The 22,377-nt window shown below is 30.9% G+C and overlaps 1 protein-coding gene across 4 annotated transcripts in view; it reads left to right on the plus strand.

Moving 5' to 3' along the window:
• Nucleotides 1-570: 570 nt before the first annotated feature.
• LOC132739343 (ankyrin-3-like) overlaps nt 571-22,377 on the plus strand; it is a 70,020-nt gene continuing 48,213 nt past the window's right edge. For 2 of the 4 annotated variants that reach the window (XM_060727038.1, XM_060727040.1), the window contains exons 1-5: nt 3,227-3,346; nt 13,359-14,647; nt 17,675-17,797; nt 19,849-20,027; nt 22,279-22,348. In XM_060727038.1, coding sequence (XP_060583021.1) covers nt 13,723-14,647; nt 17,675-17,797; nt 19,849-20,027; nt 22,279-22,348 — 1,297 coding nt within the window. In that variant the 5' untranslated portion in view covers nt 3,227-3,346; nt 13,359-13,722. Of the gene's footprint in view, nt 676-3,226; nt 3,347-13,358; nt 14,648-17,674; nt 17,798-19,848; nt 20,028-22,278; nt 22,349-22,377 lie in introns of those variants that run through there. The other 2 variants (XM_060727039.1, XM_060727041.1) reach the window with 2 other exon arrangements.

A 22,377-nucleotide genomic window follows, 5' to 3' on the forward strand; every position in this document is an offset into this window, starting at 1 on the left:
CAACAGCTGCCATTAACATATAATTTCAATCTGTGACCAGTACATTGTATTACGGTTGAAGTTAAAGCTTATAGTTACTAGTAGACATAGATCACGGATATCTGGTAGTAAGGAAGGCAAATGATTACTGAGGAACTACATGTATTTGTTACGAATGTTTGAAGTGTTGTATTTTTGGAAAGAAATGTAGGATAACAGATTGTAATGTAAAAGTAAGGAAATGAAGGATAGGTTATAGATCTAGCTTTTGATTGTCATTTGGGTGAGAATAGTTTTTGAAAAAATAAATGGTTTCTTAGAATACACAGTTTAGTATGATTTAAAAAATAAATTAAGATTGTTGTTTTGCATGGAATGTTTTTTTTTTATAGTTATTTTCCAATCATGAGGATAAGTATCCCGAGAAAAATTATATATTTACTTTAAGAATATTCAGATTTTATTTTGTAGCAATACACTAATAACCGCTCTGTACACGCTACATATTTGGTACATGTTACCTTCTAAACATTTAGTGGTATAATACAAATATTATTTGCATAAAACTGTATTATTATTGACGCCGGTTAATCCGGAAGTCAACTTGTTGGTTGTAAACAAATAGAGAGGCCTCAAATAGATCGAGTGATATAATATTGTTAAAATGTGTGTTAGAAAACCTAAATAAGTTAAAAGGTATTTTATATATTTCCTGTACATCTGTCCTTATCTTCTCTAGCTTTTTTCCTTGCTGCCATGCTATAATTGTAAAATTTTCACGATACGCTGATACGGGTGAGACTGAGAGTGGTGTGTGTGTATTTGCGTTTATTTATACTCGTCACCGGTTGCCCATATGGGCGAGTCCTCCAGAAGAGTATTAGCGAGCTCGACGAGCTGGCCCGAAGGGCCTGCTCGCAAAGCGAGCTTTACGGTAACGCGAGTACCTGCTAAGTGATGGTTTTGAAAACTTTCGTTCGAAGTACCGAATTGGACACATCGCAACCTTTCGAATTTAAAGATAACGATAAAAACTGAGGAATTCTGACTGAAAACGGATGTGTAGACTGGTCACCCGCGCACGTCTATGGGAACCATAATTGGACAGGAAACCAGAATAACGGAAGCTGTCGATAAAATATCGAACGGAAATGTAAAATGAAAATTGAAGGCGCCATTTTGTTTGAAAAATCTGATAAATTAAAACAATTTTTTGTCGAATTTTGTTGTGAAAACTATCTAGAATGAAAGAAAATGGTCTAACTAAGAAAATGAATCCGAACACCAATATCTTTTATTCAGTCGTTAACGCTGTACAGACGTTTAAAGTATTGTTTACGTGACGTCACAATGTAGCGCCAAACAGCACGTGCAAAACAAACAAATCAAGTACGCTATTTTAATGTCGCAAACGTTTTAAGTTTTACATTTATTTCACTTTTAATAATCTTTATTTCGCTTGAAAAATTATAGAGTGAAATAAAATAAACAAAGTTTTATCAACGTTTTCAAAACTCGTTATTCATTTAACGACAGGGGCGGAGCCATATTTAACACAGTATTAGTCATTTTATTTTTTTGGAGGATAGTGCACAGATACAGAAAGATGCCCCAATTCCAGAAGCTTCTCCTGGTTCTTTAGCGTGCCAAGTGTTTAAGCACCCATACACGGGACCTCGATTTAAAGTCTCATCCGAAAGACTGATTAGTCATTTTAGTTGGCCAGCCCAGGAATCGAACCCACAATGTCGAGATTACAAGTCTCGCGCTCTAACCGATTGAGCTATGCGGGCTAGCGATGAGAGTGGTTGTTCGGAGAACTGATCTTATATAATAAAACCCCCTTATAAAACAGGTAGTGGTTTCGGCCATAGGTGTTTGGCGCGTTGATTGGTAAATATATTATTAATATATCCTTGATTGATGTATATTAGCGGTATTAGGCACATTTGTGAGAAATAATGTGGAAAAAAGATATATAATAAATTATACACATAATGTTTGCTTACAATTGGCCTTTTTCAATTTCAAGTCAGTTCAAGTTTCACCAACTTACACTCGTATTTGTCAGTGGTAACTTTAAATAATAAGCGTCTGTCATGACCGCCGCCATATTGGAACTGTATGTTAATTCGCGGACGACTACAAATACGTCATTGTAGGTCAAATCAGTGCACATGACAAAAATTCCAGTCACTTTAAACTGAGAAAATATCAATTTTTCAGAATAATGTTGATATTTTATATCTATTTCTTATTTGAAGTTTAATTTTGTAAACATGTAAGAAGTAGTAAAAAAACTAAAACAGCCGAAAAATTCGATTTTCACCTCCCCATATGACCCTCATTTCCGTCAAAAGATTTAAGTAGGTCAAGTGCTTGCACATTGTAATCTAAACATGTGATTACATCTTAAAGTTTGATGATGACATAAAAGTTATTATGTCAATTATATTTTGGTCAAATAGGCTTAAAGTTAGACCTAATTAATTTTTAAATGAAGGAAATGACACTTTTTGCGTTAGCTGATATGGGTATCCAATATCGGTCAGTAAATATATTCATAGCCTCGGTTTGGGGAAAAAAGCATGGCCGACTGACCTTCACATCTTGAAGAAATTTCCGGAAGACAAACTTTTCTAAGTAAATAGAAATGGATTACTTATATGGTAGATATTTGGGCATAAGTAAAATCATGTTTTTTTATACTTATTAGAAAATAAACAATAAACTGCCCATTTTTGTGTGATTTGTGATGGTTTGATACACGAAACATATGTAGACACATTTTGCGAGAAATATTACGTCATTGTCGGGCAGGTGCGACGAGATTTTACGAGATTATCCAAGTGTAAACAAAATCCGCGAATTTATATACACCGCGATTTTACATACATCGACGATATATATTAATTTACTAAATATATTATATATCATTTTTTTTATTTTTTGTGGGAGATGAAGGTTATTGAATTTAAAGCATGTACCAATTATTAAAACATGTTTAAAATGAAAAATACTGCAGTTTACATGGTTTTGAGAGGTAGGAGGGTTGTAGAGTGGGTGGAGGGGGGGTTGGCCCGGGGGTAGTGACCAATCAACGCGCTGAACACCTACTACTTATTATCTACTTTTTTGGGTATATATTGTAGAATTTGTTTAATTTTCATTTTCAGTTGTCTTTGTTCTCTATATTTTCACATAATTTACTTGACTTACATCAGCTTATTTCTTTCTTATCTTTCAGAAATTTTGTCTACAAAGAGAACAGAAAATATTGAAATACATTTCATATTAATTTCGTAAAAAATTGACGGTTCAGTATTCAGAAAAGATCAAAATATTCAACATGGCTGGAAGGTTTCTGGTAAGTTGTATTTTTCTCAGATATGATAATATGATAAATATATCAAGTGTGTAATTTACATAGAATTTAAAGTCAGAAATTAGCACGAGGCATTGCACTTGTATGTATTCTGCAAAATTATATTCCCCAGTGCACATCATCTTTTACAGAAAATTTATGACATTTAGGTATATTATTATTATATCTTAACATGTATTTCATTTGGTGCAAGTACATTGATAATCTCAATTATTTATAAAATATTTTTGACATCACTTGTATTGATAAACACATTTGTTATCATAATTGTTCAATAATCATATGTCAATATAGCAAACTGACATAGGATAAATTAATTGTTCAATAATCATATGTCAATATAGCAAACTGACATAGGATAAATTAATTGTTCAATAATCATATATGTCAATATAGCAAACTGACATAGGATAAATTAATTGTTCCATAATCATATGTCAATATAGCAAACTGACATAGGATAAATTAATTGTTCAATAATCATATGTCAATATAGCAAACTGACATAGGATAAATTAATTGTTCAATAATCATATGTCAATATAGCAAACTGACATAGGATAAATTAATTGTTCAATAATCATATATGTCAATATAGCAAACTGACATAGGATAAATTAATTGTTCAATAATCATATGTCAATATAGCAAACTGACATAGGATAAATTAATTGTTCAATAATCATATATGTCAATATAGCAAACTGACATAGGATAAATTAATTGTTCAATAATCATATGTCAATATAGCAAACTGACATAGGATAAATTAATTGTTCAATAATCATATGTCAATATAGCAAACTGACATAGGATAAATTAATTGTTCAATAATCATATGTCAATATAGCAAACTGACATAGGATAAATTAATTGTTCAATAATCATATGTCAATATAGCAAACTGAAATAGGATAAACACATTTGTTATCATAATTGTTCAATAATCATATGTCAATATAGCAAACTGACATAGGATAAACACATTTGTTATCATAATTGTTCAATAATCATATGTCAATATAGCAAACTGACATAGGATAAACACATTTGTTATCATAATTGTTCAATAATCATATGTCAATATAGCAAACTGACATAGGATAAACACATTTGTTATCATAATTGTTCAATAATCATATGTCAATATAGCAAACTGACATAGGATAAATTAATTGTTCAATAATCATATGTCAATATAGCAAACTGACATAGGATAAATTAAGGAGTTTGATACAAGATAACCCTCCATAAAAATTAAACATATTGTTTATTACATGCAGGAAAAAAATAGAAAAAATTGTATAGCTTTAAACAATTTTGAACTTAGTTAATTACATTAGCCAAATACTATAGCCAATAGCCAGGGTCGCTGGGTGTTATCGCATGTCTTGAGAACTTGTAATAAGTATGTTAATATTCCCTTCTCAGTTGATCTATTGTTTCACCTTTAAAGCCAAATTAAAGGTAAAGGTCATTGAAAGATTCATAATTCATCAGGGCCTCAAATGACAGTCAGCAGTAAACCTGAAAACATATTCTATTCTACAGCCGAAATAACAATGATTCCAAAATCACTGACAGTTTATAAGCCTTGTTGTAAGCCAGGATTATTTATATAATTTATGTGAATAATATCCGTACTCGGGTCATATGTCATTACTTGTCTTTTTCATCTGAACCCTTGCGAAAATTTCCTATATTTTTTCCCCTTTTTCTTTGATTTTCTAAATCTTTATCAAATGTTTCAAGTTGAATTTATGATTGTACATTTAGAATTTATTTACTTGATGTTATGTTAATAGTACGACTTATCAAAAATGGCAGAATATTTGTACATGACAATAGATATTTTCTGTACGAAATCTGCTGTGGTCATAGTATTATTTTTACAATAGCTTTAGCTCTTACATTTGGTTTACTATTGCTGATCATGGTCATGCAACTACATAGTTAGGTAAAGAAGCAGACGCTTGTTTTGGTTGAGTCTATTATGTTTTGTTTAGGGGGTGAGTTGTCATACACAAATATACAATTTATATGCATTTATTTTTTTCCAATGATTGTTATTATCTCAAATGCTTCTGGGATTGTTGTTTTATCAATTCATTTGTAAATAAGATTGTTATATGTCTATTAACGGAATAATTTTAATGAACACGATATTAGTTCACGCCTTTATGTGTATTGATAACGTGATGGTTTAAGCCAATGAAAACACATCAATATTATTACAATCAGGCAGAGAAAAGGTTTGCAAAGAGTAAATCGATAATCTTTATACGTGTAGCAAACAAACTTAGTATTGCAAGTATTTTTAGTCCCCTACCGGTTTAACCGGAGGGGACTTTAGGTTTACCCTCCGTCCGTCTGTCTGTCCGTCTGTCCGTCTGTCAGTCTGTCAGTCCGTCAGTCCGTCCGTCCACAAAACTGGATCCTGTGATAACGCAAAAAGTACTGAAAATATTTTTATGAAACTTGATATATGGATAGATGGCAGTAGGGAGATTATGCACGTCTTTTTTTTTTCTTCCTATGTTGAAAATTCTGGTTGCTATGGCAACAAATAGTCTGAAAATATGGCAAATTTAACACATAGACTGGATCCAGTGATAACTCAAAAAGTACTGAAAATATTTTTATGAAACTTGAAATATGGGTAGATGGCAGCCTGGAGATTATGCACATCTTTTTCTTTTCTTCCTATGTTGAAAATTCTGGTTGCTATGGCAACAAATAGCCTGAATTTCAAGATTTCTGATTTAAATTTTTCAGCTTTTTCACTATATGTTCTTTATTTCTTAAGGTGTTTACTTCAAACTTTAAATATAAGTTTCTGGTCATCAACCACATCATATGTGACAAGGTTTATAACTCTAGCACAAAAAATATCAGTATTACCTCCCTTGAACTTAGATTTTTTAGGGGAAAAAAATGTTGTTTTTTTAAATAACTTCTTTATTTCCTAATGTATCTACTTCAAACTTCATATATATGTTTCTTATTATCACTCGACATTTTTGAGAAGGTTAAATACTCCAGCAAGACTATTTCCAGAATTATGTCCCCCTTGAACTTAGATTTTTTTCGAGAAACTGGTATTTTCACTTCAACTTCTTCATTCCTTATAGGATTTACTTTAAAATCCCACATCGTAATAATATGACAAGGTTGTATAAACATAATTTATAATATTATTATAAATGGCAATACACAGGAGTGTATGACAATTAAAGAACTTTTTGAGGGACCGGTAGGGGACTACTGTATTGCCCGCAATACTATCAAATGCTTGTTTTCATATCTTTTGTGGCAGGATAAACTGTCCGAGGAGGGCCAGGCATTTTCGTATCGTAAAATGGCTGCCATTAACAGTATCAAGTGATTATCCCAAGCACATACGCAACCTAGGGCGGGAATTATAAATATAGCTAACCTCGGCGCATCGCATAGGATGGAAAATACCTTTTTCATATTTTATTGTAATAAAAATTTACCGGTCTTTCGTTTTTTTTTTATCAATATATAACCAATAATGATGTTAATATGAATAAATGATCATATCTCAAATCTGTGACTATGACTTACAATGAAATTCTACCTTTAGTGTATTAAAAAGGTTTATAATTTCCTGTAATTTTATCCTGTGATTATGCTTCAAAGCAGTGAATTGACCGTGAATTTTCTTTTCATATTTTGATTTCCTTGAAATCATTTTTCTCATCTGAAGGCATGCAACTTTAATATGATGATACATTAATTACATTCCATGAAAATGTTTAAAGATATAAAATATCTCATGACATGTTTGTTCATTTTACATTACACTTTTATTGAGCAAACATAAAAAGTCTTCACAAAAAGTAGTATGCAATCGTACCTATATTACATACGAATGTATGTAATATTTTTCTGGTTATTTTAATATTGTACTCTAATACAGCTTCGACTGGCAATGCCATCCATTTATATTATAGAGAGTGTTCAGACATAAAAATATATCAAACTTTTAACATCTTCACACTGTACTGATCACATTGATGATACTATTATTTTTCTCTTTAGACTTTATCTTATTAGTGAGACTTTATTTTATAAGTGAGACTATATTTTATTAGTCAGACTTTATTTTTGTAGTGAGACTGTATTTTATTATAGAGACTTTATTTTATTATAGAGACTTTATTTTATCAGTGAGACAATATTTTATTAGTGAGACTATATTTTAGAAGTGAGACTATTTTTTAAAAGTAAGACTAGATTCATTAGTGATACTATATTTTAGAAATGAGACTATATTTTATTAGTGAGACTATATTTTTTATTAGTGAGACTTTATTTTATTATAGAGACTTTATTTTATTATAGAGACTTTATTTTATCAGTGAGACAATATTTTAGAAGTGAGACTATATTTTATAAGTGAGACTATTTTTTATTAGTAAGACTATATTTTATTAGTGATACTATATTTTAAAAATGAGACTATATTTTATTAGTGAGACTATATTTTTTATTAGTGAGACTTTATTTTATTATAGAGACTTTATTTTATTATAGAGACTTTATTTTATTAGTGAGACTATATTTTATTAGTGAGACTATATTTTAGAAGTGAGACTATATTTAGAAGTGAGACTATATTTTATTAGTGAGACTATTTTTTAGAAGTGAGACTGTTTTTTATTGGTGAGACTATATTTTAGAAATGTGAATATATTTTAAAATTCAAACTATATTTTAGAAGTGACACTATTTTGAATGAGTAAGAATTGAAAATTATCAATTTGCTAAGTACTTAACTATCTGCTCAAACGATAGTAAGTGTGTAATCAAAATGAGAAATAGAATGATTAAAAATAAGGGACAAATAAGTATTTGATTGGTTACATGAAAGCACTTCAGTTATCTAAAGTCTGATTAAGTCTGTCATCATGTATATTATGTATATTATGAATATCAATTAAAGACATGTCATTTGAACTTTGTATAGTGTAAACTTTCCATGTCATAGGAATACTTAAGTATATAGTAAGAATTTTTTCTCATATACAAGACATGTTGTCTCATTATCTCATAAGAAAATTTTTAATTTGATAAATAAAGTTATCTTATTTATTTTTTTTAATGAGTTCATTAATTTTTATAACAGATCATTGAGATAGCACTTCAGCTGATTTATTTTATTTCTATGAAATTTTCATCAGTGTACTAGGAAATTAAAAATATTTGAGCTTAGAGGCCTAGAATAATAAGTCAATTTAAACAATGAAATTTTCTTAATGCATGGTTCTTGGCTTTGTATAGTATCAGTCAGTTCAAGTTTAGAAATGATAAACTGTTTGAATGATAGTTAATAAAGTATTAGTTGGCTAGCAATACATCCAATTGTACATTTTTTTTGATGACATAAGATATTTTTACACAAAATTATGTCCTTGTATTCTATCCCTGTATTATATTGCTGTAAAAGTGTCATAGTTCACAGTGTTTTTTTTCTTTATATAACTACTACCCTAAAACGGTACTGTTCCCAATAGAAAATAGACATTAAAATTCCCAATTTCCAAAGTTTAAATTCCCAAAATGGCTGTTCAAAATTCCCACAAAGCCAAGTGATTTCTCTGAAATCATGTAAATCCAACATATTCATTTAAATCACCACTCAATAGTTCTACCTGGACTATGATGAATAATCTTATTTGTAACTGAAAAAAAGCAATAAAAAATTCCCAATTTAAGTCAAAATAACACATTTTTTACCCAATCAGTCTGGTACCAGCACCATTCCCAAAGTAGAGAAAAAAACACTGGTACAAAACTGTTCACTATTTAGGGGAGATGATGTGTAAGCGGCTGGATAGTTCAGATGGTAGAGCCGCAGTACGGTATTCCAAGGGTCCCGGGTTTGAATTCCGGTCAGGTTGCACATTTTTCTCACCCTGTCACAAAAGTATACAGATTCCTTAATTGCATGTAGGAAAAAGAGAAAATTGTATAATTAATGTTAAGGATCAGAGTTAATTTTAAAAAGGGATTTGGTGTCAATTTTTCTAAAATTGACTTAATTAACTAACTTGTATTGGAAGTCAAATCTCAAACCTGTACTCAAATTTGAAATGTCATAACAACAAAAGATTTATCATTATGTGTTTTTAAAATGTTTGTTTACATGTCAAGAAATACAATCTTGTCAAGTCTATCATGTTCCTGTAACTATTTATAGAATTCCTGCTTCAGTAAGATAAAACCTTTGACCTGATGAGTTTCTTAAATGGTATTGTTTAGACTTGTCCATTATATAAAGATATCAGCAGTATGCCTGGCTCTATTCTAGTGACAAAGGTAATTAATTTATGGTTTGAGGAAAGAACGAGTTTGATATAAACCCATTGATTGCTAGTCACAGTAATGACCAGTCAATACCACTAGAATAGAGTCTTGCAAGAAGTGACCAGTCAATACCACTAGAATAAAGTCTGGAAGGTAGTGACCAGCCAATACCACTAGAATAGAGTCTTGCAAGAAGTGACCAGTCAATACCACTAGAATAGAGTCTTGCAAGTAGTGAACAGTCAATACCACTAGAATAGAGTATGGCAAGAAGTGACCAGCCAATACCACTAGAATAGAGTCTTGCAAGTAGTGAACAGTCAATACCACTAGAATAGAGTATGGCAAGAAGTAATCAGCCAATACCACTAGAATATAATGTGGCAAGTGGTCACCTATCAATACCACTAGAATAAAGCCTTCCAAGTAGTGAACAGGCAATACCACTAGTATAGAGTCTGGAAAGTAGTGACCAGTCAATACCACTAGGATAGAGTCTGGCAAGTAATGACCAGTTGGCTGTATGATTTAAACAATTTGATAATAATATATCCTTAAAATTAGAAACTAAAAGTTACAAATCTAATGTTGGTAAATATATATTCAATATTTGATTCTGTTATAGTTACTATATTTTGTGTAATGTTAAGTAATTATTATGTTTGAAACATTTTAATCAGTAAAATTTACAAGTAAGGATGAGATAGGTTTATCATATTGTAAATAAAGTTAATAAATATGACATTTAAATATTGTGACTGTTCTTGTTGTTATATAATTATTATTTATAGTTTATATAATTTTTTTTTCGTTTTCTTCATATATATTTATCTTATAAGAGCAAGGTAAAAATTGACAGAATTTGCAACAGCAGTTGTCAAATCTAGCACTGGCCCGGTGGCCTATGGCCAGTGTAAATTAGTTCGGGCCATGGTAAATTTTAAGAAAATTTAGTTAAATAATTGTATGTAGCAGAATAAATTCAAAACTGGAATTCGGGCCAGTTATTTCAAAATCTTAAATTCATTGACTGCAACAGAACAAACAGAAGATTATTTCTTCCTTATAAAATTAAACATGTCATGAAAGACAAGTAGCTCTAAAATCATTTTGATTCCTGGGTTTAAATTTAATACTTATTATATTAAATATGTCTGTAAAACAAGACTGTGATATAATCATTTAGGGAATTTCTTAAATAAGTTCATTGTAAAAAATGAGATCCTCTTTACCATAACATTTTTAAAATGTGATCACTAGTCAACATTTCATGGGTTGATAACTTCACAATGTTTTATAATACAATACAATAAATATTTTATTTACTGTTTTTAATGACTGTGTAATATAAAGAAATATTTGTATTACTTAACAAACATCATGTTATAAATGTAATTTATAATTCATTGTTTCTAATTGTTCACATTATTACAATATTTAATTTAACAGTTGATTGTAGAATATTAAGTTCCTGTAATTGATTTTAATCACTTTAAAGTTGGATTTATGAAACAAACCAGTATTGTTGTGATATAAAGAAACATGGCCGCAATCCCAAATCTTTAAATACCTATGCCACAGCTTGCTTTATTATCTAACTTTTAAGGTTTGAGCCCCCTAATGGGCACTATAAGGAATTATAACATAATGTCTCTATACATGATTGATTTAATTTTGTAATTTCTGTTATTAGAGTAATTTAAGTATGATTAGGCTAAAGTTTATTAGTACGTATTTACAAAATTAAATTGGTCAGGCTAAGACCAATTTTACTTTATAATACATACTAATAAATTTTAACCAACTTAGTGTTTTAAATTATTTTTTATGAATAGTCGATTTACTAGACTGATAAACAGTTTGCCGATTTACCAAAGTAAATGTGTTCTACTGCAATCCTATTGGACAAAAAATAATTTTAAACACTAATGTATTTCATTTGTTATCAAACAGCAGTTTATATATTAAGGATTATATATATTTATAAACATCAGTTTATATATTAAGGATTATATATATTTATAAACATCAGTTTATATATTAAGGATTATATATATTTATAAACAGCAGTTTATATATTAAGGATTATATATATTTATAAACATCAGTTTATATATTAAGGATTATATATATTTATAAACAGCAGTTTATATATTAAGGATTATATATATTTATAAGGATTACTCACTAAACTCATGATCATCTCATCATAATACATTCATACATATAAATATATAATTATTATACAATCATCTCAGCTATGAATTGTTTCCTATAAAATCATTTCAGCTATAAATTGTTCCCTTTTGAACATTTGAATTTCTTACATGAATGAGCAGGGGGATTTTAAACAGAAATATATGCAAAGATAGTTAAGAAATATACTTTGAAATAAATTGAAAATCGTATTTTTATGCTTTTCTTAGCCCGATTTGAGTGAAAAGCGTTTAAACGCTTTTCATTTTATTTTTTTTTTTTACAATTTGAATAATAATTCTGGATAAACAAAATGCGCGAATGATCTGAATTTTTGCACAAAGATTAGTATCCTACATCTACATCAAATGGCACATTTATCTGGAAAAATATTTTCAGTCCCATCATGTCAAAAAACCTCAGTGGAGTCCATTTAAGCTATAAATTGTTCCCTATTATTATAAAATCATTTCAGCTATGAATTGTTCCCTATTATTATATAATCATCTTAGCTAAGAATTGTGTTCCCTATTATTATATAATCATCTTAGCTAAGAATTGTGTTCCGTATTATTATATAATCATCTTAGCTAAGAATTGTGTTCCCTATTATTATATAATCATCTTAGCTAAGAATTGTGTTCCGTATTATTATATAATCATCTTAGCTAAGAATTGTGTTCCCTATTATTATATAATCATCTCAGCTATGCATTGTGTTCCCTATGATTATATGATTATATAGTCATCTAAGCTATGAATTGTGTTCCCTATTATTATATAATCATCTAAGCTATGAATTGTGTTCCCTATTATTATATAATCATCTAAGCTATGAATTGTTCCAGTATTATTATATAAACAAACCAAAATTAATCAGCAACCACTGTTGCGGGATACTTAAACTAATTATGAAATTTTAATATGATGTTTTTCCTAAAGTTATACATTGGCATGCATAATGATAAATTTTAATTTCATCATTGAAATTCATCATCATGTTTTGTTTATGAAACCTGATATAATTGTTGTTGACATCACCTGTAGTAAAGTAGACATGCAATGATTGTATGTAAGTTTATATTGTTACCCTGTAACTATTGTCTACACCTGGTTGGTTAGTATGCAAACATAATATGAAAAGAAAAAAAACAGTGTACCAAATAAAGACAAAAATGAAGATGTTTTAAATAAGGAAGTTAACAATGCAGATTGAAGAATTGAAAAAAGTTAAACAATATAATTTTCTTTAAGCTTCAAACAAAAAGATGACTTAATATTTTGCTCATTTTTACAGGCAATTGTAAAAATTATGGGTATATAAAGGGATTTCATTTTGAGGTTTAAATTAATCTGAATATTATATATTATAAACACCCTCGTTATGAAAGGAAAGACAAAAATGGTTTAATCTGGAATAGTTTTGGTAAGTTATACTTTAAATTTTTTTCATTTTTTTTTTCAGTTATAAAAAGATTTTGATTCATCAACAACATTTTGATTCATCAAGCTTCTACCAACCAAGATGTCCTCAACATTCCTACAAAGCTTCTATATGCTCCTGATCAGTCACCTGCCTACCTCTCCAAGGACAATTAATCTCTACCCGAAATAATTTCCTTCCAAACCTAAACCATGTTTCCCAAAGTAAAAAAGATATTTATGATAAATTATCAAATTAGCAGAACCTACAATTTTCCTTGCCAAACTGATAAATGTTTATGTGTTTTGTTAAAATTTCATCAGAATGTATTAATATTGACTTGATTAAAATCAGATGATACAGTCACCCTATCATTTGTTTAGATACCTGATATAATTTTTCAAAAATGATTGGTTATTGTCCAAATTCTTTGAATGAAACATTATTTTACCATCAGGAAAGTATTGGCCTGCGTAAGGGTTCCAGGAAACCAGAAAAAGAATTTGAATCGTCACACAGTAGTGCTGGGGAAGAGCAGGACTTTGTAAACCAGGTTGAAGAGTTTTCTCAGTCAGTTGATATCTCAAATCAGCGTACAAGATCTGCATCCACAGCATCAGACACAAGCTCATTTGTTCAGTCTGTACAAGTAGTGCCGTCATCAAGCTCTGAAGGAAAATATGCGATATATAAAAGTGTTCATGATTATATTGACCCATCAAGACTTGCAACAGATTCTGAAGTAAAATACTCATTTTTATCATCTTTACAATATGGTCATAATATAAGTAACCCAGAACTTCGACAACAAAGATTTGAAAATGATTACTCTGACTGGAAAATGAGAAAACGTAGTTTATTGAGTAGGTCTTCAAAGAATGGATCAAGTTCAGGAAGCAGGTTTTCCTCTTCAAGTAATTCCTCAGGAAATTTTAGCAACAAAAATTGCCAGTGTGGCCAGTTTCATTCCCATGTGTTCAAACCAGAACATAGAAAAATGTCCAAGTTAGTCATACCAGTGCCGGAAGAACAATCTCCTGTTAAGAAAACATCTGACATATTACACGGAAATGAAAATCAAAAAGTAATCTCAAACATATTTTGGAAGCCACAGCTTAGTTTTTCTGAGTATAAACATGGTTGTGATCTTGTCAAGTTTCAAAGCCTGTGGCCATCAAAGTCTACAATCAAAAGTTTGCTTGAAGAGGGCATGGAATGTGTTGAGCGGGATGACTTTGGACTTAGAGGTGCAATATCGGAACTTTGTGTACTTGTGACGGTAGATGGCCCTGTGTATATTCTCCAGTCACTCTTAGAAATGAAATATATAAGTGAGTACAGTTTTTTGTTACATTATTTTCAAATGAACGTTAATTTGAATACATAAGCAAGGCAAAGCTACAGTCAGAAAGATAATAACTTAAAGTCTATAAAGATTAGTGATGGAAATCGGATGAAATTTGTCCCAATCGATCATCGGTTCAATCGGATGGGCCATAATCGATAACTTTTCGAATAAAGTCGCGTTAAAAAGAAATAGGAAAGAAACATTTCTTCCCAAGGCACTTGATTATATTCAGTAACATGAACTTCATTTAGCACTTTTCAACACAGTTTTCACCTTATATATAGTCATAATTTTATGAAATAGATTTTATTTTTCAATGGATGTCAAATAATAACTTTCAAATCACATTATATTACTTTTGTTTACATCACGTATTGATCCTGTTCAACTCCAAATTGTCTCAGACATGAGTTTTTTTGCGATCAGCAAAAAATTACCTTCAGAATTAATTCCCTTTGATACTTTAAACATTTTCGACGACATCGCGGAACAAATTTTGTGAATCGATTATTGTCGCTTAATTATTTGTTTGGTAGTCACTCAGTTAATATAGTTTTGTACAGGAAATTACAATTAAGTCTAAATATATATTTTGTGAAACTACAATGCCTAGAGCTTAAATAGTTGACATGGAGCATTGCCTTGTTGACATCTACAAAATTGATATAAATCATACCCCTCGGTCATTATTGGCCCAATGCCGGGGGTCACATTGACTTCTATATGATGCCTTTATGGTGTTACTTTAAGTTAATAACACCCAAGGTTTGCCAGTATCATCTGTCCTGTTTTGATGCCATATGATGGTTTGCTGTAAAACCAAACAAACAAACTGCTATATGAAAACTATAGGAAAACTTATTAGAGTCTTATGGTGTGAAACTGCAATGCCCAGAGTTTAGATATTTGGCAATTGGCATATCCTCCACAAAACTGATATTAATTTCTAATCATACCCCTTGTGTCAACAATATATGGCCTTTCGTTGGAGGCACTATATTTATATAGATTTATATAGACTTATATAGAATAAGATTTATTTAAGTCTTATAGATAGTGCGAAACTACAATGCCAAGAGCTATGGTATTTTGCATGTAGCATTACCTAATTGAGGACCTCTGAAGAACTGATATTTATCACATTCTTGGGTAAATATTGGCCCACCTTAGGGTCACTTGATTTGTATAGACTTGCATAAGAAATCACATTTAAGTCTCTTGTTATGTGAGAGCTTAGATGATTTTGGCATTAACATAGCATCATTTTCAGATTTCTACAAAAGTTATACTAATCATAACCCTCAGGTCAACATTGACAATGCCTCAGGAGTGACTTTCTTCATGTAGACTAAGGTATAAGACAACACATAATATAAAAAAAATCCACCTTAGTGGTCATATAGTATCATAAGGATAATTAAGATGAAATATTTTTCAGACAAGTTTCTTTATTTGGTCTCGAGCCTAAATGAAAGATTTTTTTATAACTCAAACAAATTTACATTCAGGCCCCTGACTTTGCTGTTTCTTATTGGATTTGGAATATTTGTTTTTTCACAAAAACTGTCGAAAGGTATTCACTTCAAACTTAAAATATTTGTTCACTATTAAGAACAGGTATGTCTATAAACGTGTTTGCAGAATTATGCCACCTTTTTTTAATGTTTTCTTTTTTTTCAACTGTCCAGCTGTGAAAAAATTAAAGGTCACTGTCCGCATACAGGTCTTGTTTTAAACTAACAATACTATAAGTCTATTTCGTGAAGTCAGTGAGGATTGGTTTACATTTTTACTTCATTATCATATCATGTATACATGCTGGATAATATCATAAGGTTCATTTCAGTGCAATTATTAAAGTTTAACCTTTCCCTTATTTACCTGTAATTAAGATAATATGCAGGTCAAGTGTGTTATTTATAATGTCACAAGATCTGGGCATATATTTCTAGATTATTAATAAAGGTTATCAGTCTATCATTGTAGATGTGTGCCATATATTATTTTATATGTTTCGGGGTGAAAAACATTATAATTAAGTAAGACTAAAACACTGCAAGATATTTCCTTTTTCATTCACTTCAAATTCTTTTAAATTATATACATGTATAAAACAAGATAAAAAACATAATAATAATAATAATAATAATAATAATAATAAGAATAATAATAATAATAATAATAATAATAATAATAATAATAATAATAATAATGATAATAATAATAATAATAATAATAATAATAATGAATGAATGAAAATGAAATAGTGTTTCAGTGGCAATGTTGTTAAAGATAATGATTTTAAACATTTTTTTCAATCTAGGCTGTGGATCTCAGGTTCCTTCATGTGTTTGAAATAATGCAGGGAGGGACATGTAAGATCTTCCTCCAGCAGGAAGTGTGACTTTATTCCCCCCTCTCTATTTATATACATAAACTTAGGAAAAATAGTTTAATAATTTCAGTAGCAGATGTTCAGTCATGTTCAGGTTAAACTTGATAGACATTCATGCTAATGCATAAATCCTTTGCATAAATTTCATTTATAATTTTCATGTATGTAGAACATTTGTCATGATTTTACATCATTAAATTATTGCATATTGTTCATGTATATTAAAATTTGTGCTGTATTGAGGTAAAGAAAGAAAAGTTTCTAAAATAACAACAAACTCCTGTAAATAGCATATCATTTAAATAGCATAGCATGTAACTAGCATAATCATAATTTAAATACATGTAGCATAGCAAGTATTTAGCATTATGATCTTTATACATTTTAATAGCATAGCATGTAACTTAAGCATTATCATCTTGATACCTGTAAATAGCATAGCATTTATATGATAAAGAACATGCCTGGTGAAGTGTTTCATATGACAATAGTTTAAATCCTGGAGAGGAATTACCCTTTGAGCAAAGAAAAAATGAATTACAAAATCTGAATTTATGATCTATGACTATCAATTTTAATGTCATCTTTTATTATTTGCTATTTTCCCAATACTAGGGCTAGATTATCAGTTTGAGAATGATGCTGGACTGTTACATCTTGCATGTGTTCTACAGAATCTTGAAGCTGTACAACTTATCACACAACTTGGTGTTTCTTCAAAAATCAAAGATAGATCAGGTTTATTTTATACTGTCTATATAATTCATTTAATTTTTCTAGTTTTAATTACAATAGTTTGATAATTTTTGCCCATGAAAAATAACAAAAAGTTGATGTTGATTTTTAGCTCACCTGAGCATGCTCAGGGTGAGCTTTTAGGATCGATGATTGTCCGTCGTCCGTCGTCCGTCCGTCGTCCGTTCACATTTAGTTGTTAACACTCTAGCGGTCACATTTTTGCCTCAATCATCATCAAACTTGGTCAGGATGCTTATCTAGTTGATAGCTCGGATGAGTTCGAACATGGGTCATCTCGGATGAGAAACTAGGTCACAAGAGCTAAAAATAGAAAAACCTTGTTAACACTCTAGAGGTCACATTTTTGCCTCAATCATCATCAAACTTGGTCAGGATGTTTGTCTAGGTGATAGCTGGGATGAGTTCGAACATGGGTCATCTCGGATGAAAAAGTAGGTCACCGGAGCTAAAAATAGAAAAACCTTGTTAACACTCTAGCGGTCACATTTTTGCATCAATCATCATCAAACTTGGTCAAGATGCTTGTCTAGGTGATAGCTCGGATGAGTTTGAACATGGGTCATCTCGGATGAAAAAGTAGGTCACCGGAGCTAAAAATAGAAAAACCTTGTTAACACTCTAGCGGTCACATTTTTGCATCAAACTTGGTCAGGATCCTTATCTAGCTGATAGCTGGGATGAATTCGAACATGGGTCATCTCGGATGAAAAAGTAGGTCACCGGAGCTAAAAATAGAAAAACCTTGTTAACACTCTAGCGGTCACATTTTTGCATCAATCATCGTCAAACTTGATCAAGATGCTTGTCTAGGTGATAGCTGGGATGAGTTCGAACATGGGTCATCTCGGATGAAAAAGTAGGTCACCGGAGCTAAAAATAGAAAAACCTTGTTAACACTCTAGGGGTCACATTTTTGCATCAATCATCATCAAACTTGGTCAGGATGCTTATCTAGTTGATAGCTCGGATGAGTGTGAACATGGGTCATCTCGGATGAAAAAGTAGGTCACAGGAGCTAAAAATAGAAAAACTTTGTTAACACTCTAGTGGTCACATTTTTGCATCAATCATCATCAAACTTGATCAAGATGCTTGTCTAGGTGATAGCTCGGATGAGTTCGAACATGGGTCATCTCGGATGAAAAACTAGGTCACAGGAGCTAAAAATAGAAAAACCTTGTTAACACTCTAGTGGTCACAATTTTGACTCAATTGTCATCAAACTTGGTCAGGAAACTTGTGTAGGGTGTTGCTGGGAAGAAATTGAACATGGGTCATCTCGGATGAAAAAGTAGGTCACCGGAGCTAAAAATAGAAAAATCTTGTTAACACTCTAGTGGCTACTGTTGTGATCCAAATATTCTGTTAATTGGTCTGAAAGTTTGTTTTGATGATTTCTAAGTCAAGTTCGTACATTGGTCATCTTGGATGAAAAAAACTAGGTCACACCGCCCAAATATGGAAAAACCTTGTTAACATTCTAGTGGTCACATTTTCGACTCAGTTATCATCAAACTTGGTCAGGATGCTTGTATAGGTAATTGCTTGGATGAGTTCGAAATCGCATGTGGAACTAGGTCACCGGAGCTAAAAATAGAAAAATCTTGTTAACACTCTAGTTGCTACTGTTTTGATCCAAGTATCCTTGAAATTGGTCTAAAAGTTTGTTTTGATGATTTCTAGGTCAAGTTTGAATATGTGTCACCTGGGTAAAAAACTAGGTCGCACTGCTCAAATATGGATAATCCTTGTTAACACTGTAGTGGTCACATTTTTGACTCACCTGTCATGAGACTTGGTCAGAATGCTTGTCTAGGTAATTGTTTGGATGAGTTTGATAAATCAGGTGAGCGATCTAGGGCCATCATGGCCCTCTTGTTCATTATTATTATCAAGTGAGAAAGATTAGAAATTGACAATAAAACCAAATGGTAGTCAGTTTATTTACAACTGTGAAAAGTTACTTAATTATACAACTTTAAGTTATTAAGAAAACAACAATTAAGATTTTAAATTTCCATTTTGTACAGGTAAAACAGCGGGTGAAGTTTGTACATGTCCAAAGATAAAGAAACAGTTAAATACAAAGTTCCTGTCAGACAGAATTAAAAATCTTACAATAATCAAACCAGGACTGCAAGATAAAGATGCTATTTTTAAACTAGCATCAAACCCAAAGTGTCTGTATGAACTGCAGAAAAGATTACAGGTATTTACAAGTTAAAAAGGTTTCCTGGGCAGGGAAGTTTTAACAATTTAAAGATATTTCCATATTAATTAATTGTATTGAGAATATAGTTGACAATAATCGATCAAAAGGTCTTTGGAGACTGGTGACTGTTGAAGACCGGAGAGGGTAGATTAGTAGGTATTCCGTCTGTATCATCCAGATGTTTAAAAATTGTCTTTCAAATGTCTTGGTCATACTAGTATTTTCATGTTTACTTAATTCTTATAATTTCTTAATTGCCCTTTAATATTCTTTCATATATCAACTTGAAACTACCAGATGTGCATGAAGTATAGATTTTATTACCAATTTATTAAAAAAATTAAAAGAAACTATACAATGTTGATTAACCAATCATGTACGGTTTACAGATCATATGCATCTCCTTTTTTACTGTCTGTACAGCATCCCTCACAAAGTTATGTATGCCACAGGATTGAAAGAAGCATACAACTTAAACAATTTGTGTTTAGAACCCTTATACGTGGTTACATCTCATTTGGAAAAAAGTGCTGTACCTCACAATCATAACTCTCTTTATTGTCCTTTGAAACTTTTTATAAAAAGTTTATTTTTGTATAGGGCATAATTGAAAAGTATAGCAATATTATATTGATAGATCACAATTAGGCAAAGGGCAGTGTCTTCGAACCATAAGTCTCTTTTGCATTATTTTGGAGTTATTATTATTTTGTTTTTTGTTTATTTGGGGCTCCCGAAGGGTGGCATATTAAAATTACATAATCAGTCTGTCTGTTTGTGTATCCCTACTTCATTCATGTCCGGACTTTAACTTTGTTTTACATTAAGGGATTTTGAAATAGCTTGGCAAAAATGTCAACCACATCAAGACGATGTGTCACATCCTACCTCAAAGGTCAAGGTCACACTAACATTTTGAAATTTCACATTATCACAATTAGAGTTAATAGTTACACACATTCGTGTCCCGACTGTAACTTGGTCATGCATCAAAGGATTTTAGACTAGTATAGCATAAAACGTTGTCTACCACATCAAGACGACGTGTCGGGTCTAAGACCCATGTCCCTACCTCCAAGGTCAAGGAAACACTTATAATTTGAAGGATGTACATTTGCTGTCCTGACTGTAACTTTGTTGTTCATTGAAGGATTTTTTAAATAACTTGGCACAAGTATCTACCACATCCAGACAATGTCAAGGTCACACTTAGAGGTTGAAAGTTCACATTTGTGTCCAAATTGTAGCTTTGTCATGTATGGAAGGATTTTAAAATTACTTGGCACAAAAGTCAAAATCATCATGGTGATGTGTTTCATTTAAGACCCATGTCAGTTAGTCAAAGGTCAAGGTCACACTTACAGTTCGATGGTTTCACATTCTCACAAGTAGAGTTTAAAGGTACACTCATTTGTGTCTTGACTGTAACTTTTTATGCACGGAAGGATTTTTTAAATAACGTAGCATATATGTCTACCAAATGAAGATGACATTTTGCTTTCAAGACCCATGTCCCTACCTCCAAGGTCACTCTTACAGTTTTAAGGTTCTCATTTCTTAAGAAGAGTTTGAAGATACACATTTGTGATCGGACTGTAACTTTGCCATGCATTGAAGAGTTAAAATAACTTAACACAAATGTCTATCACATCAAGATGATGTGTGGCATCCAAGACCCATATGCCAAGGTAGTAAGTTTGCTATAATAAGCTGTTCATTTCACAAGAACAATATTTAGTAATTAATTACTTTCATTATCTTTACTTTTCATATTACTTTTCTGCAATGCTTAAGAGACCTTTTCGGGGGCATTCGTCACTTTTGCGTGACAGCTCTTTTTGTAGTTATCTTATCACCATAGATGCAACTTAGTTTAAATTTTTTTTGTTTAAGCTTGATTATAAAAGACAGTTTATTACTTAGTTATAGCTCTCATGAGTCAGTTCATGGAACTATCCAGTACTGGTGTCAAATTATCAAAAAACATTTCTGAGCACAGTAAAGCTTAAACCCGCAATCCCTGGGGTTAATAGGCAGACAATTTATCCACTAGACGGCAACAGCTAGTGTAAGATGCATTTTAATTAAATATTTACCTGTGCAGCTTATATTTAGATTCATAAAGAATTGTATTAAAGAGCTATTCATGTGAAATTCAGAAAATATGATTAATTGGGATTTTCTCTATTTCTTTTTCTCAAGATTTTGCAAGAACTCTTTCCCCTAATAATTTTTCACTATCTTCCAGACATTTTACTTTGATGTAAATGGAGATACAAAAGGTGGTGATTATCTCATACATGTGGTAGCCAAGACAGGTTTGTACCTTCATATTAGTAGCTATTTT

Source organism: Ruditapes philippinarum, unplaced genomic scaffold (assembly GCF_026571515.1).
Source record: "Ruditapes philippinarum isolate M1 unplaced genomic scaffold, ASM2657151v2 ctg607_1_1_1_1, whole genome shotgun sequence".
NCBI classification, from domain to species: Eukaryota; Metazoa; Mollusca; class Bivalvia; order Venerida; family Veneridae; genus Ruditapes; species Ruditapes philippinarum.